An 18,428-nucleotide genomic window follows, 5' to 3' on the forward strand; every position below is an offset into this window, starting at 1 on the left:
GAAGTAGCTCAGTTGTGTCCGACTCTTTGCAACCCCATGAACAGTAGCCTGCCAGGCTCCTCCATCCATGGGATTTTCCAAGCAAGAGTGTTGGAGTGGATTGCCTTTTCCTTCTCCAGGGGATCTTCCCAAACCAGTGATTGAACTTGGGTCTCCTGCACTGGAGGCAGACTCTACCTGAGCCACCAGGGAAGCCCGAGAAGTGAAAATTGCTCAGACCCCATGGACTACACAGTCCATGGAATTCTCCAGGCAGAATACTGGAGTGGGTATCTGTTCCCTTCTCCAGGGGATCTTCCTAACTCAGGGATCGAACCCAGGTCTTACACATCGTGGGCAGATTCTTTACTAGCTGAGCCGCAAGGGAAACCCAAGAATACTAGAGTGGGTAGCCTCTCTCTTCTCCAGCAGATCTTCCCGACCCAGGAATCAAACTAGGGTCTCCTGCATTGCAGGCGGATTCTTTACCAACTGAGCAGAGCAGGGATCAAACCTGTGCCCCAGGCAGTGGAAGCTCAGAACCTTAACCGCTTGACCGCCAGGAAAGTCCCCCTCCTGCTCTTTCTGGTGTCCCCTCCTGTGTCATCTGCCTCCCCCACCATCACCCTCCCTCTGTTCTTCAGACACATGCTCTGTCTGTGGTTCCTTGTACATGCCCTGAGTCCCCCTCCCACAGGGCTTTTATATAAGCTGATCCCTCGCTGAGGCTCCCCTTCCTATCCTGTAGACTTCTGAGCAGCATCCGCCTTCTTTCTGGACACAGTCAGAACCTCAACTCCTGCAGGAGCTTCCAGCATTTAGTGTGACCTGCCATGTTCTATTTTTGCTTTTTTTTTTTTTGGCCACACCAAACATCATGTGCCATCTTAGTGCCTTGACCAGGGATTGAAGCCACGCCCCCCCGCATTGGAAGGGTGTAGTCTTAACTCCTGGACCGCCAGGGAAGTCCTATATTGATGCTTTTGCCGAGGACTCCCTCAGCTAGTGGTGGGAAACACAGAATCTTACTCCCACCCTGGAGTCCCAAACCCGGGACTTTCTACATCCTGTCGGGACTTTCTGCATCCTGTACACTCAGATGTGCTTGCTGAATTTAGTGTGAAGAATCAGTGTAGCATTTGTTTCTAAATGACTGTTGTTCCGAAACAACAGTCATTTAGAAACAAATTCTTGACTCCCAAGAATATATTTTTAAACTTAAATGATCAAATTGTGTACAATCAGGGATAGGATACTTACAGATTCTGCTCTAAAAAGCAACAGTGAAATAAATAAATCAGATGCACCTGCAATCACTCTATTTTAACTTTTCAGAAAGAAGTACATTATTTGAAGAGAGATATTTACATTCAACCTATGACTTTATAGTCTTTCTCCTGCTTGGCTTGAAAACGACAGAACCATTCAAGACGTCTTTGTAGAACAGCTTCCTTCTTGATACCAAAAAAGTTCCAGATTGCCTGACATCATGGATGGTATTCCATTACACTGAATGTTTTTATAACCATTTAGGTTAAATACATGCTGAAGTATTGATATCTTTCTGTCTCCTTTAAGTAAGGGAGATAGTTTTAAATCCAAAAAGACAATCAGTGTGCCCTGCTCAGAATGGCAATTGGCCCCTAGGGAGCCCCCGGTGAAGTCAGCCGTGGCCCCACAAGTGCTCAGAAGCTACCCCCCAGCACACACACCAGGACCTCATGATCCATCTGCAACACAGATCTCTCAGAAGACCCCCGACACAACGTCTACACTGGTACATATAGTATCTGGCCCACGCGAAGCCCATGGAAGCCCCACAGGTCTTTTAGGTGTGCAGGGACCCCATCTCTTCCCTGGAAATGAAGAACGCCCTGTGCAAGCTTTGCTGAGCTGTACTGCACCCAGGCTTCCTTGATGTGGATGGATGTCAGAGCATCACTACCATTCTGTCCTCTTCCCGGCGTGATGTGGGTGGAAAGGCTTCCAGGACAGGGGAACAAGGTCAAGGAGCCCAAGAAAAAGAAGTCCAAGGTCAAGGAGTTAATGTAGCCTTTCCCGAAATATATCACTGCAATGCTGACCCTTCTGCCTTCCTTTTCCACATTGAAATACTCCAAACATTGATTACACAGAGCCCAGCTGGATAATGCAGGATAATCTTTTCTGAAGGTTATCAGTGAGGACACCTAATCCTATCTTCCCCTTGCCGTGTAACATAAAAATTCATGGGTTTTGGATATCTTTTTTTTGCAGCGGTGGGGGGGGAGCATCTGCCTATCACAAATAGTAAACAATTGTACGCCAACAAATTGAGTCACCTAAATGAAATGGACAAACTACTGAAGCTGACTAAAGATAAAACACACATTTTGAATAGTCACATAACAAGAATTTTGAATAGTCGTTGAAAAGCTTCCTACAAACAAAAGCCCAGGATCAGATGATTTCACTGGTGAATTCTACCAAGTGTTTCAAGAATGTACACCAGAACTTCAAAAACCCTTACAGGAAATAGAGGAGGGAATACTTCTCGACTCATTCTGCTAGGCCAGTATCACCCTGATACAAAAGCCAGACAAAACAACGCAAGGAAACTACAGAACAGTATCGATTATTAACAGATAAACAAAAATCTTCAATAAAACAGTCGTTAAGTTTATACATCCATACCTGCTGGGTATGTACCTCAGCCTCAGGCCTGCAAACCTTGAGAACAAAGAAAAAGCCCAGCGACAAAGCCATCAGTGGCTTATTGGACAAGGGACCTTACACAGCTGAAGCAAAGTCCTGGAGCAGCACCCACCTTGTGCAGCCAACGCCAGATGAGAAGAGAGCAACCTTTGCTAATTCGGAGGAGGAGGCTCCCATTTACAGGGAGGAACTGACGTCTGATTGGCTCTTCGGTTACTGGGGAAACCAACAGTTGGGTAGGGGGCAAGCGAGGTAGGTAGTTACTAATTTAGCCCCAATTAAGAGGATGGAGGTAGCCCTGTGTGTGAAGCAGGGTCTGGTTGAGTGGGGAGATGTACTAAGAGCAAGAGAACGGCCATCTCGAACGGCCTGACCACAGAATCACCGTATAGTGATTTCTAGGAAGGCAAGATTAGCTCAACGTACGGAAATCAGTCAACAGAATAGCAACATAATGAAAAAAGGACAAAACCCACACGATTGTCCCCATAGATGTAGCAAAAAGGCATTTGACAAAATCTAATACCTTTCATGATTTTTAAAAAACGCTCAAGAAACTAGGAACCGAAGGGAACTTTTTCATCATAATTAAGAGCATCTATTTAAAAACTTATATAGACCATGTCATACTTAAAGATTGAAGACTTTCCCCCTAAGACCAGGAACAAGACAAGTATGTCTGGGACTTTGGTGGTCCACTGGTTAAGAATATGTCTGCCAGTGCAGGGGACGTGGGTTCAACCTCTGATTCAGAAAGGTCCCACGTGCTGCAGGGCAGCTAAGCTCGAGCACCACAGTTACTGAAGCCCCTGCACCTAGACCCTGTGTTCCAAGAGAGAAACCACCGCAGTGAAAAGCCCGCACACCGCAAGGAAGAGTAGCCCCCGTCTGTGCAGCGAGAGAAAGCCTGCACGCAGCAATAAAGACCCAGCACACTGAAAAACAATGATTAATTTTTTAAAAAAATATGTCTGTTCTTGCCACTTCTTTTCAACATTGTCTTGGAGGTCCTAAGCAGAGCAGTTAGGCAAGATCAAAAAAGAAATCCAGATGTGTGTCTCCATCTGGAGCCAGAGGTCGGGAAAGACAAAGATCACAAACAGGGTAAATTATTAGCATTTTGCTATCTGAGTAAAGGGTAGATGGATCTTTTTTGTACTATTTTATTTTTACAACTTTCCTGTAAGTTTAAAACTGAAAGTGAAAGTGAAGTCGCTCAGTCGTGTCCGACTCTTTGCGACCGGTGGACTATAGCCCACCAAGCTCCTCCATCCATGGCATTTAAAACTACTTCCAGTATAAAGACATGCATGAGAATTGAGGAAACTTGAACAATGAGTAGATATGAGATGGTGATAAAGAATTATCTTCCCTGGTGGCTCAGATGGTAAAGCATCTGCCCACAATGTGGGAGACCCGGGTTCGATCCCTGGGTTGGGAAGATCAAGAATAATTGTTCATTGTGTGGGTCATCACGATATGGTGACGCTAACAGAAGAGAGATGGACTTCCTCCAGTGTAGGCATTTGCACACTGAATTCCGAGATTTACCCTAAACTACCAATGGGGGTAGTTACTTTTCTTCGCTGACAGAGTTCGTATACTCAAAGGTATGGTTCTTCCAGTGGTCGTGAGAGTTGGATCCTAAAGAAGGCTGAGCTTCAAACAATTGATGCTCAAACTGTGGTGTTGGAGAAGACTCTTGAGGGTCCCTTGGACTGCAAGGAGATCAAACCAGTCCATCCTAAAGGCAACCAACCCTGAATATTCATGGAAGGACTGATGCTGAAGCTCCAGTACTTTGGCCACCTGATGCAAAGAGCTGACACATTGGAAAAGACCCTGATGCTGGAAAAGACTGATGGCAGGAGAAGGGGATGACACAGGACCACATGGTTGGATGGCATCACCAACTCAATGGACATGAGTTTGAGCAAACTCAGGGAGACAGTGAAAGGCAGGGAAGCCTGGTGTGCTGCAGTCCATGGGTTGCAAAGAATCTGACACAACTGAGTGACTGAACAACAACCGGTGCGGGGGGTGGGGGTGGGGGCACAGAAAGAATGACCTGAGTCGATGACTTGATGCTGGAGGATGGACAAATGGCCTCATTTCGCCTTCTCTCTGCTTTTCTATGTTTTAAGTTTTTCCAAAGCAAAGGTAGGTTAAGGGGAAAAAAACATAAAGAAAGGATCATTTATATGAATTCGATTTCAAGGAGGCTATAAATATTTCGTGGGTATTCCTATGTGGGTCTTGAATTCTTTGCCTTAGTTTCAAATGATGTCTTTTTAAAAAATATGTGTTTCTGCCTATTTAATATATTGTTTGCTTTCCTTTCAGAGAGCCATCATTCTTCTGCAGGCACTGAAGTAATAGAAATGGAATTACCAATGGAAGGTTAGAACATTGAGGCATTCTCTCTCTTTTCAGTTTACAGTATTTTGCAGAGAATAAACTTTCTTAAAAGACCTTTTGGATATGAACCATATTTTAAAGTCTTTATTGAATTCGTTACAATACTTGCTTCTGTTTCATGTTTTGGGTTTTTGGCCCCGAGGCATTGTGGGATCTCAGCTCCCCGACCAGAGATCAAACCCGAACCCCCTGCACTGGAAGGTGAAGTCTTAACCACTGGACTGCCAGGGGAGCCCCTTGTTTGATTTTTAAAAGCTTTCTATTTTATGCCAGACCTTTCATTCTTTCTTTATTGACCGAACCACACGGCCTACCAGATTTCAATTCCCTAGCCAGGGATTAAAACCCACGCCATGGTAGTGAAAGCCCAGAATCCTAACCACTAGGCCACCAGAAAACTCCCTGAAACCTTTTTATTTTAAAGTAGTTATAGTTCGATCCCTGGGTCGGGAAGATCCCCTGGAGAAGGAAATGGCAACCCACTCCAGTATTCTTGCCCAGGAAATCCCATGGACAGAGGAGCCTGGCGGGCTACAGTCCATGGGGTTGCCAAGAGTCAGACACAGCTTAGCAACTGAACAGAACAGATTGACAAGAAGCTGCAAAAACAGTGCACGCAGCCCAGTGCACCTTCATCCATTTTCCCCTATCTTATACGACGATAGTTCAAAATCAAAACGGTCTTGAGTTCTAGTCTTTCTTCTCTTGCTAACAATCAATTAACGTAACAAGTGACAGATCTTTCTAAAATGAGCCCATTGGGTGAGATAATCTAGCCAGGCTCTTGTCTGTATGTAGAACTTGTATGTTGTTGTTCGGTCACTCAGTTGTGTCCAACTCTTTGCAACCCCGTGAACCGCAGCACGCCGGGCTTCCCTGTCCTTCGCCATCTCCTGGAGCTGGCACAGACTCGTTTCCATTGAGTCTGGTGGTGCCAACTTGATGTACATGTCATAATTCTTATCCCAGCAGAAAACTCAACTATGAGTCCAAGTAATGATAGACCTTGAATCACCGGGGGGCTGCTGGCAGGATAAGAGAGGAGGGGATAGCTTTTGAAAAATCTCAGTAATTCCCAACAACAACCAGAAAACACTGTTGCCACATGAATTCCATTAGCTCAAAGAGAAGAATATTCTGTGTCCCTTACTGTGGGTAACTTCGTATCATTTGCTCCCGGAAAGTTTCTTATCTCCCCTTATCCCTTGTAAGTAAAGGTAATCTTTTATTACTCTGTTATCCCTTTTAAAATTAAAATTACCTTTGTGTTTATACCTCTGTTTATTAAATATGAAATGCATTTAAAATGCCAGGATAAGCAACTTTGGGGGCAGAAGAGCAGTAAAATATTGGAACATGAGAATATGTAACAACGAATGTCATTTTAGAAATTTTTTTTTCAAGATTCTACTCAACTTGTCCCTTCAGAAACGAGTGAGGACCCTGGAGCTGAGGTGAAAATTGAAGGTTGGTTGCCAAAAGCCTTGCCGAATTCACACTGCTAAGTGTAGTTTTCCTTTTTCCTCAAACGACTGCCCCAGGGAAAAGAGTGAAATAGATGTGTGTGTATGTGTGTATGACCAGGGGAGGGAGGAGCAGTGTGGTGTGGCTCCTTTTGTCCTTCTGAGGTCTTGCTCTCCAGTGTAAAATCTCAGATATCCAAATAGTTGATTGTTCAGAACACAGGGACTGAGCTCTGCGGCCCTCAGAAAGGACTGCTGCTGCTGCTGCTAAGTCACTTCAGTCGTGTCCAACTCTGTGCGACCCCATAGACAGAAGCCCACCAGGCTCCCCCGTCCCCGGGATTCTCCAGACAAGAACACTGGAGTGGGTTGCCATTTCCCTCTCCAGTGCATGAAAGTGAAAAGGGAAAGTGAAGTCGCTCAGTCGTGTCTGACTGTTAGCGACCCCATGGACTGCAGCCCACCAGGCTCCTCCGTCCATGGGATTCTCCAGGCAAGAACACTGGAGTGGGTTGCCATTTCCTTCTCCAGTGCATGAAAGTGAAAAGGGAAAGTGAAGTCTCTCAGTCGTGTCTGACTGTTAGCGACTCCATGGACTGCAGCCCACCAGGCTCCTCCGTCCATGGGATTTTCCAGGCAAGAGTACTGGAGTGGGGTGCCAGCGCCTTCTCCGCAGAAAGGACTAGATAGGCTCATTTCATTTCTCACATAGAACTTAAGGGAGCGTAGTGTCTGTCATTAGACCAGACTGTGATAATATCAGCTGCGCTTTTACTATTTAGCCCCATCTGAGCTTTTCCTTGACTGTCTTGTTACATCATTTCTCATGGGCCGTCTGCTTCTCAAGTGCTCTCTTGTACGCACTCATATGTCTTCCTCTCCTCACCCCTCCTTAAAATGAGAATAACAATAAAGGATTTTTTTTTTTTCTTTTCCTTTGGCCAAGTGACATGCAGGATCTTAATTCCTCAACCAGGGCATGAACCTGTGCCCCCTGCATTGCGGGCTTGGGGTCTTAACCACTGGACCACTAGGGAAGTCCCAGGAAATATATTTTTAATCATTCTTCTTTTGAAATCAATTTACACTGACTGTGAAGTATCAGGGGCTACAAACTAAGTAAAAGCCATGGTGTCCTTTCCCCTTTGACATGGACTCAAACGTCAATTAATGCCAAGCCAGCTTGTGATTCCACAGCTAAATATTCTCTGGAGTTTTAAAAATTTAGTCTGGCTTTCTTTTCTTTCTTTCTTTCTTTCTTTCCTTCTTTTTTTGGCCACACTGTGCTGCTTGCAGAATCTTAGTTCCCCATCCGGCATTGAACCTGGGCCCTTGGCAGGGAAAGCCTGAGTCACATTCGCTAGGTCACCGGGAATTCCCTCCTTGGGCCTTTCTGATCAGAATGGCAGTTTGATCGTTTTAGAGCAGAAGTAGTCTAATTTTCTATAACTTCTAAATTTCAATTTCTGTTTAAGGAAACAGCAGTTCACCCAATATTACAAATTCTGCAGCAGGTGTTGAAGACCTTAACATTGTTCAGGTGACAGTCCCAGGTATAGAATTCTCTCTGATTTTGTCGTATTTAGACTGCTTTTCATTTTGTTATATTTTAACCATTTTGTGACATGGGTTAATCTCTTGGGGCTATTTCTTTACTAAGTTCAACCTGTCAACTAAGGAAAGACATCTCTAATGCCTTAAATTTACAAATTTACAAAATGCTTACTTTTTGCTAAACGTAAGTTGATAAGCCAGGTAAAGTACTTTCTCATGAGCTAATGGGGGTTTTCTCCAATGGCCTTATGGGGTTGGGGCCAAATACATTAACTTTTTTTAAATTTTTTTTAGATAATGAGAAGGAAAGATTGTCAAGCCTTGAAAAAATAAAACAACTAAGAGAGCAAGTCAATGACCTTTTTAGCCGAAAATTTGGTATGTTTTTATATTGTTGCATATTCAGAGTTTTGAATATATATTTGAAATATTTCTTTCTAACTGATTAAGAAACTGATCTTTCTCTTAAGGAGCTGTGATCAAAATTAGTGTGTGTTTTTACACGGAAACACTAATAACATAATAATAATGATAGCTAGCTTTTGGCCAATAGGCACATGAAGAGATGCTCAACATTATTAATTATTAGAGATATGCAACTCAAAATCACAATGAGGTACCACCTCACACCAGTCAGAATGGCCATCATTAAAGAAATCTGCAAATAATAAATGCTGGGGAGGCTGTGGAGAAAAGAGAACCCTTCTGCACTGTTGGTGGGAATGAGTTGGTGCAGCTACTGTGGAGGATAATATAGGGATTCCTTCGAAAACTAAAAACAGAACCACCATATGATCCAGCATTTCCATTCCCTGGCATATATCCAGACAAAACTATAATTCAGAAAGATACGTGCACCCCTATGTTCGTAGCAGCAGTACTCACAGTAGCCAAGACATGGAAACAGTCTAAATGTCCATCGACAGATGAACGGATAAGGAAGACCTAGTACCTGTGTCTGATGGAATGCTGCTCAGCCACAAGAAAAGAATGAAACAGTGCCATTTGCAGCAACATGGCTGCAACTAGAGATTGTCATGCTAAGTGAAGTAAGTCATAAAGAGAAAGACTAATACTATATGACATCACTCTCTGTGGAATCTAAAATAGGACACAAATGAACCTATCTGGGAAACAGAATCATGGACATGGAGAACGCACTGGTGGTTGCCAAGGAGGAGGAGGCTGAGGGAGGGATGGAGCGGGAAGTTGGGGTTAGCAGATGTAAGCGTTTATAAATAGAATGGATAAACAGCAAGGTCATACTGTATAGCACAGAAAAATAAAGTCAATATCCTATGATAAACCATAGTGGAAAAGAATATTTTAAAAAGAAAATGTGTGTGTGTTATATATATATACACATATATAAAACTGAATCACTTTGCTGTACAACAGAAATTAACACATTATAAATTGATTATACGTCAATAAAAAATTGTTTTTAAAAGCTATCTTTATCAAATCATTATGTTGTATACCCAAAACTAATATAATGTTATATGTCAATTTTATCTCAATTTGGAAAATAACTACCATAGCTATCTTTGACTTACCGACTTCTTCCCATGGCTGAGTATTGTTTTTAGCGTTTGACATGTGAGGAATCACCTAATTCTCAGAAAACCTTTGTAGGTAGATAATCCCTATTTCATGCATAGTGAAACCGAGTCTGCTATCCTACCCATTCCCAATTTCAAAAATCACTAAAATCACTCTTGCATCCTAGCACACCTGGAGAATAAAATAATGGCTGATCACCATTGTTATGATGTGAATAATTTTGAAAGCTTGACCTTAAAGGTAAAGCTCAGTTTGGGAGAAGCAAGTAACAAATTGAACTGGCTTTACGCTCATTTCACCGCAGGTGAAGCCGTTGGCGTGGATTTCCCTGTGAAAGTTCCCTACCGGAAGATCACCTTCAACCCTGGCTGCGTGGTGATCGACGGCATGCCCCCGGGGGTGGTCTTCAAAGCCCCCGGCTACCTAGAAATCAGCTCCATGAGAAGGATCCTGGATGCCGCAGACTTTATCAAATTCACAGTCATCAGGTACAGGAGGGTTCCCTGCCGGGTCAGGAGAATGAGCTGCAGATCCTAACTTCCTCGAGGTGGACAAGTCGGGGGGCACTGGGATTCTCACCCCAGAAAGGGGGCGGTGGGTCCCAGCGGTCAAGTCAGTCAAGTGCTATGTGATACTGCCCCTCATACTCAGCTCACGGTGTTCTTTTAAAGAAATATTGAATTTATCTGTTTGACTGCTCTGGGTCTTAGTTGTGGCATGTGGGACCTTCACTGCAGCAGGCGGGAACTTCAGGTTTCAGCATGTGGGCTCTAGTTCCCTGACCAGGAATCAATCCCTGGCCCCCTGCATTGGGAGCTCAAAGTCTTAACCACTGGACCACCGGGGAAGTCCCAGTTCATCGGCTTCCGCTCTGGGAACTGTGTGTATTAGCTCCCATTTCTTGGTAATCGTTGGGAAACCAGTCTTACTTTAGCCAATAGCTGACATCACAAAAGTTTGTCAAATAGAACTAAATGGACAAGACAGGAAAAGTGCCCTTTGTTGCACTCACCAATGTCTCTTTTTCTCTTCAGACCACTTCCAGGTCTCGAGCTCAGCAATGGTGAGTATTCTGGGGGTGAGAAGATGGTTCCAGCCCTCGATATGAGGTGTGAGCTGTCTTCAGGGGCACTCACCATGGGGTCCTTCCTTCCTGAGCCTTGAGTCTCAGAGCAAAGCATGCCACTTTTTCCTTATTTATTTAGCTGCTCTGGTTCTTAGTTGTGGCATGCAGGATCTTTAGTTACAGCATGTGGGACCTAGTTCCCCGACCAGGGATCGAACTCGGGGCCCTCTGCATTGGGAGCTTGGAATCCTAGCCACTGGACCACCAGCGACAAGTCCCAAAACACGTCACTCTCTATGTTCATTTTTCCTGCTTCTTATAAAGCACGTTAATTCTGTTGCTTGTGTTTTCTTAGCCAGGCCATTTTTTTTCTCATATTAGTTTGGCGGAGCTTGCTCTGTGTGATGGCACACCACACTTTTATTCAAGAGTCCTTTATGGTGGCGGAAGGTGCTCATAATACTGAACTCCTGCTGCTCCACCTTAGTTGGTAAATAGTACCTGCCTGGCCACCCCAGCCCCACCTCCAGGATCTCTAACCACTGACATCCCCATGGTTAGAACCAACACAGCTCCTGCCTGGCACAGCAGGGCTCCCAGAACCTGCTCCAGTCAGTGCCGAGGCTGACTTCTATTCTGATGGAGCAAGGTTCCAGCCTTTCTGCTTGTTAAATTTCATTTTAATTTAAAACTTTTTTTTTTTGGCCACACCACTTGGTATGTGGGATCTTAGTTCCCCAGTCAGGGATCGAACCCACGCCTCATGCAGTAGAAGCTCATCTTAACCACTAGACCACTGGGGAAGTCCAAATATTTTTCATGTCTCCCCTAGAATCCTTGCAAGCAAGTCAGAATCCTCTTGGATATTAAAGTGGACAATGTGACTGTCAAAGACCCGCTGTATAGCACAGGGAACTATACCCATCTTGCATTAACCTAAAATGGAAAAGAGTCTAAAAAAGAACATATGTATATAATACCTGAAGCTAACACATCAACACTGTAAGTCAACTATATTTCAGTGTAAATTTTAAAAAATTAGGTATCTCTAGAAAGAAAAAAAAAAGGCAGAAAATGTAGAGATGGTTCCAAAAGTTTGAATCACTAGAGAACCTCCTCACTTAAATTTTGGAAGCTCTGAACTTCCTTGGAAATCCAGTGGTTAAAACTTCACCTCCAGTGCTGGGGGTGCAGGTTTGATCCTGGTCAGGGAGCTAAGATATCCCACATGCCTCAGGGCCAAAAAAGTCAGAACCTAAAACAGAAGCAATCTTGTAACAAATTCAATAAAGACTTTAAAAATGGTCCATCTCAAAAAAAAAAATTTTTTTTTTAATTTTTGGAAGCAAAACTCTTCTCTTGAAATGCACAGTTATTCTTCCTAAATTCATCTGGTTGCTAAATAGCTTTGTACCTTTTTAAGAGGTTTATTGTGGCATAATTTACATACCATAACATTGACTTATGCAAACCGTACACAGTCCAGTGATCTTTCTCAGTAAAGTTACAGAGTTTCGCAACTGTCACCATAATCTAATCTTAGAACATTTCCATCATCCCCCAAAGATTCCTCCTGCCCATTTCTAGTCATTTCCCATCCCCACCGCCAGCCCCAGGCAACTACTGAATTGACCGTCTCTGTCTGCATTTCCTTAAAGTGAAGTTTCATACCCGTGTTCTCTTGAAGTAAAGCTCACGTACATTGTGGCCCATTTCTTTACACTGAAACCACGTAAGTTCTGTGAGGGTCTGTGGCTGTCACCAGTGTCTTTTGGGACTCATAGTAGGTAAATTACATGCCTTCTGTACTCATCCCCTTCTCTGTTATTTCCAAATTCTCTTGAAAAGCCATTGAAAAAAAAATATGTCCAACTCTTTGGACTGTAGCCCGCCAGGCTCCTCTGTGGGATTTTTCAGGCAAGAATGCTGGAGTAGGCTGCCATTTCCTCCTCCAGGGGATCTTCCTGACCCAGGGATCGAACTTGAGTCTTCTGTGTCTCCTGCATTGCAAGCAGATTCTTTACATGCTGAATCATCAGGGAAGCCCAATATGTTAAAATGCAGATACAATCTCAAATCATTCTCATTTAAACCAGGTGGAACAAACATAGCCACTTACCGACCCTCACCAAAGACATCTTTCATTTGACTCATCAACCTTGTAAAAAAGGGAATTAGTGGCCAATACGGAAAAACCAGGGGCTTTTTCATAAAAATTCATTTCCAGGTTTTCTTTAGAAATCTGAAGATCCAGCCAGCATGGGGCCATGCTCCCTTGGCAATAGTCTGCTGGCCCTGAGTGTCCCCGCCCCACCCCCCACCTCTGCATAGCTGGGTTACTCTCCAGTTAACCCACGCCCCCCGCTACCTTATCCCCTGCATTTGTCATCATGTTTTTGCTGATGTTTTCCTAACAGTCAAGAGAAAAGTGAACTCTTTCTTGTCTCCATGTCTCTATCAAAAGTGGGAAAAAGGAAGATAGATCAAGAGGGCCGTGTATTTCAAGAAAAGTGGGAGAGAGCTTATTTCTTCATGGAAGTGCAGAATATCCCTACCTGTTTAATATGCAAACAGAGCATGTCGGTATCCAAAGAATACAACCTGAGACGCCATTATCAAACCAACCACAGCAAGCACTATGACCAGTACACCGAGAAGATGCGTGATGAGAAGCTCCAGGAGCTAAAGGAAGGACTCAGAAAGTATCTCTTAGGGTCCTCAGACACCGTGTGTCCCGAGCAAAAACAAGTGTTTGCCAAGGTGAGTCCAAGGGAAAACGCTGCTGTCCAGCCCGCGGAAGACATGGCTGGGAACCTGTGGGAGAAGCTACGTGAAAAAATCAGGTCTTTTGTGGCTTATTCCATTGCCATCGACGAGATCACAGATATAAACAACACCACCCAGTTGGCCATCTTCATCCGGGGAGTCGATGAGAATTTTGATGTGTCAGAAGAACTTTTAGATACGGTGCCCATGACGGGTACGAAGTCTGGAAACGAGATCTTTTTGCGTGTTGAGAAAAGTCTGAAAAAGTTTAATATCGACTGGTCGAAACTAGTCAGCGTGGCCTCCACCGGCACCCCTGCCATGGTAGACGCCAATGATGGGCTGGTCCCGAAACTCAAGTCCAAGGTGGCGATGGTTTGCAAGGGCTCCGATCTGAAGTCCATGTGTTGCATCATCCACCCGGAATCGCTCTGCGCTCAGAAGTTAAAGATGGACCACGTCATGAGTGTGGTAGTTAACGCCGTGAACTGGATCTGCTCCCGCGGGCTGAACCACAGCGAGTTCACGACTTTGCTCTATGAGCTGGACTGCCAATACGGCAGCCTTCTGTACTACACGGAGATTAAGTGGCTCAGCCGTGGGCTGGTGCTGAAGAGGTTCTTTGAATCCTTGGAAGAGATTGACTGCTTCATGTCCTCCAGAGGCAAGCCCCTGCCTCAGCTGAGCTCTCAAGACTGGATCAAAGACTTGGCCTTCTTGGTGGACGTGACCACGCACTTGAACACGTTGAACATCTCCCTGCAAGGGCATTCCCAAATCGTGACGCAGATGTATGACTTGATTCGGGCCTTCCTGGCCAAACTGTGCCTCTGGGAGACTCATCTGGCCAGGAATAACCTGGCCCACTTTCCCACCCTGAAATCAGTCTCCAGGAATGAAAGCGACGGCCTGAACTACATTCCCAAAATCGTGGAGCTGAAGACGGAGTTCCAGAAAAGGCTGTCCGATTTCAAACTCTACGAAAGTGAACTGACCCTGTTCAGCTCCCCTTTCTCCACGAAGATCGAGAGTGTCCAGGAAGCCCTGCAGATGGAGGTGATTGATCTGCAGTGCAACACGGTCCTGAAAACCAAATACGACAAGGTTGGAATACCGGAATTCTATAAATACCTCTGGGGCAGTTACCCCAAGTACAAGACCCACTGTGCCAAGATCCTCTCCATGTTTGGGAGCACCTACATATGTGAACAGCTCTTTTCCATTATGAAACTGAGTAAAACTGAGTACTGCTCCCAGCTGAAAGACTCCCAGTGGGATTCCGTACTCCACATCTCGACGTGACAAAACCACATTCCCGCACGGTCCCGGGGGCTGGAAGCCTGGAATCCTCTAGGTCTGAGGGGTTTTGAGATGAAAACATGTTATTAAATATTTCTGGGTTGTTTTTTTTTTTTTTCCAGTTTGACTCGGAAATCCCATTTGCAGTTAGCATACCTGTTTGTATGACACTTTGTGCTCCCCATAGCCCAGTAAAAAACAATCAATAAGGTTCTATCGTATTTCTAGTAGTTGACTCTTCTTACGCCTGGCCTGCTTCACTCACTCACATGCTGGCTTGATCCCTGTGGGCACTGGGACTGCGTGCTGAAGTTTAAATCGGAGAGAGAGATGGGGTCATACAGACACACACATCTACCTCCCCGTCGTTTGCATGGTATTCCATGTGATTTCATATGTTTCCAAATTGAAGGAGAATCAGAGACATGTTCACATTCTGTGGTGTCTCTGCCTTCCCAGGAAACCGGAAAGGTGGGACTTAAAACAGAAACTCCCATTGTAAAGCAACTATTGTTGTTGTCTAGTCGCTGGGTCCTCTCTGACTCTTTCACGACCCCACGGTCTATAGCCCACCAGGCTCCTCCATCCATGAGATTTCCCAGACAAGAATACTGGAATGAGTTACAATTTCCTTCTCCTGGGGATCTTCCCAGCTCAGGGATCGAACCCACATCTCCTGCCTCGGGAGGCGGATTCTTTACCACTGAGCCACCTGTGAACCCCAAAGCAACTATACTTCAATAAACATTAGTAAAAACAAAATAAAAGCAGATGATGATGATGAAAAGCAAAATACAATAGAAAATCCAAAAATAAATAACATAGGCTTTCAAAGACAAAGTTGAAGTTTGGCGGCTTTTTTTAAACCTTTATTTGAAATAATTTCAAATATGCATAGAAAAGTTAAAGAAATGAAAAGTGCATGAAGAACGTTAATGCCCTTTTGCCAGATTTGCACACTGTTTTATCATTTGTTTGTTCTCTTCCTCCCATCCCTCTCTCTCTCCCTCTCGTCTGTATGTGTGTGTGTGCGTCTGTGTGTACATTTCCTGTGTGTATAGGTGTCTTGTTTATCATTATCTGTATATGTGTATAAACATATGTACATAGTTCTTTCCTGAACTGTTTGAGGGGGAAGTTACACCTTGTTTATCTCTAAATACTTTGGGGAGTATTTTTAAGAAGAAGGATATTCTTGGCCATAACCATGATTTAGTTACCAATTCCAGTAAGTTGAACACTGATGCAATATTTTTATCTCGTTTAGCAATCATACTCCAGTTTTTTCAGTTGACCAAATTACTTTTCCTTTGTAGCACTTTTCCCTTGGAGGGCTGTCATATAGATGCGCCTGAAACTAATACAACATTGTAAATTAACTACAATTAACTTCAGTTTTTAACAAATCATAATAAGCAACAAAAATTCATTAACTCAAAAAAAAACATATAGATACAGATCAATGCAAAGAAATGGAGCAAAACAATGGAATGGGAAAGACTAGAGATCTCTTCAAGAAAATTAGAGATACCAAGGGAATATTTCATGCAAAGCTGAGCACAATAAAGAACAGAAATGATATGGACCTAACAGAAGCAGAAGATATTAAGAAGAGGTAGCAAGAATACACAGAGGAACTATACAAAAAAGATCTTCACAACCCAGATAATCACGATGGTGTGATTACTCACCTAGAGCCAGACATCCTGGAATGTGAAGTCAAGTGGGCCTTAGGAAGCATCACTACAAACAAAGCTAGTGGAGGTGATAGGATTCCAGTTGAGCTGTTTCAAATCCTAAAAGATGATGCTGTGAAAGTGCTGCACTCAGTATGCCAGCAAATTTGGAAAACTCCACAGTGGCCACAGGACTGGAAAAGGTCAGTTTTCATTCCAATCCCAAAGAAAGGCAATACAAAGAATGCTCAAACTACCACACAGTTGCACTCATCTCACACGCTAGCAAAGTGATGCTCAAAATTCTCCAAGCCAGGCTTCAATAGTACATGAACTGTGAACTTCCAGATGCTTAAGCTGGATTTAGAAAAGACAGAGGAACCAGAGATCAAATTGCCAACATCCGTTGGATCGTCAAAAAAGTAAGAGAGTTCCAGAGAAACATCCACTTCTGCTTTATTGACTATTTCAAAGCCTTTGACTGTGTGGATCACAACAAACTGTGGAAAATTCTTTAAGAGATGGGAATATCAGACTACCTGACCTGCATCCTGAGAAATCTACATGAAAGTCAAGAAGCAACAGTTAGAACTGGATATGGAACAACAGACTGGTTCCAAATCGGGAAAGGAGTACCTCAAGGCAGTATATTGTCACCCTGCTTATTTAACTTCTATGCAGAGTATATCATGAGAAATGCTGGAATGGATGAAGCACAAGCTGGAATCAAGATTGCCAGGAGAAATATCAGTAACAGATATGCAGATGACACCACCCATAAGGCAGAAAGTGAAGAGGAACTAAAAAGCCTCTTGATGAAAGTGAAAGTGGAGAGTGAAAAAGTTGGCTTAAAGCTCAACATTCAGAAAACGAAGATCATGGCATCTGGTCCCATCGCTTCATGGCAAATAGATGGGTAAATAGTGGAAATAGTGACAGACATTATTTTGGGGGGCTCCAAAATCACTGCAGATGGTGATTGCAGCCATGAAATTAAAAGACGCCTGCTCCTTGGAAGAAAAGTTATGACCAACCTTGACAGCATATTAAAAAGCAGAGACATTACTTTGCCAACAAAGGTCCACCCAGTCAAAGCTATGGTTTTTCCAGTAGTCAGGTATGGATGTGAGAGTTGGACTATAAGGAAAGCTGAGCGCTGAAGAATTGATGCTTTTGAACTGTGGTGTTGGAGAAGACTCTTGAGAGTCCCTTGGACTGCAAGGAGATCCACCCAGTCCATCCTAAAGGAAATCAGTCCTGAGTGTTCTTTGGAAGGACTGATGCTGAAGCTGAAACTCCAACACTTTGGCCACCTGATGCAAAAAACTGATTCATTTGAAAAGAGCCTGATGCTGGGAAAGATTGAAGGCGGGAGGAGAAGGGGACGACAGAGAATGAGATAGTTGGATGGAATCACCAACTCAATGGATATGAGTTTGAGTAAACTCTGGGAGTTGGTGATGGACAGGGAGGCCTGGCATGCTGCATTCCATGGGGTCAGAGTTAGACATGACTGAGCGACTGAACTGAACTGAACTGAACAGGTTTAAAGGTATAAAGTTAGAGATATATGTTCTTTGTATCTATTAGTTGCTGAAATTAGTGACCCGAAATTGTGAATACTTTCCAGATTTGGAGGAATTAACCTGATTAGGGTACAAAAATGTTGAAGATCCTACCTGATGGCACATTCAGGAATAATGGAGGAAAAGGCTTTGATGCAAATTAAAGGAAGCTGACGGGAGGAGAGACCAGCCTCCAACTGGTCACCCTGTGTAGGGGACCCAGCCCCAGCTGGGGCCTGGATGGATGTCCTCAGACACAGGAATGACCCATGCTGGGCAGTTCCTGTCTTCAGGAGCCTGACTGCAGGTCCGGCTGGGTCCAGCTGGGTCCGAGGCTCACTTCCTGGGAAGTGAGTCCAGTCACTTCCGGACTAGTTCACGGCGG

At 44.0% G+C, this 18,428-nt stretch overlaps 1 protein-coding gene across 4 annotated transcripts in view; it reads left to right on the forward strand.

Annotated features, from left to right (window-relative positions):
• The window catches only part of LOC101112784 (general transcription factor II-I repeat domain-containing protein 2), a 58,889-nt gene that overhangs the window by 33,074 nt on the left and 7,387 nt on the right, over positions 1 to 18,428 (forward strand). For 2 of the 4 annotated variants that reach the window (XM_004020955.6, XM_042240350.2), the window contains 7 exons: positions 5,017 to 5,073; positions 6,496 to 6,558; positions 8,030 to 8,107; positions 8,403 to 8,486; positions 9,976 to 10,159; positions 10,706 to 10,734; positions 13,202 to 15,023. In XM_004020955.6, coding sequence (XP_004021004.2) covers positions 5,017 to 5,073; positions 6,496 to 6,558; positions 8,030 to 8,107; positions 8,403 to 8,486; positions 9,976 to 10,159; positions 10,706 to 10,734; positions 13,202 to 14,805 — 2,099 coding nt within the window. In that variant the 3' untranslated portion in view covers positions 14,806 to 15,023. Of the gene's footprint in view, positions 1 to 5,016; positions 5,074 to 6,495; positions 6,559 to 8,029; positions 8,108 to 8,402; positions 8,487 to 9,975; positions 10,160 to 10,705; positions 10,735 to 13,154; positions 15,024 to 18,428 lie in introns of those variants that run through there. The other 2 variants (XM_042240351.2, XM_060405609.1) reach the window with 2 other exon arrangements.

This window comes from Ovis aries, chromosome 24 (genome assembly GCF_016772045.2).
Source record: "Ovis aries strain OAR_USU_Benz2616 breed Rambouillet chromosome 24, ARS-UI_Ramb_v3.0, whole genome shotgun sequence".
Taxonomy (NCBI): Eukaryota; Metazoa; Chordata; class Mammalia; order Artiodactyla; family Bovidae; genus Ovis; species Ovis aries.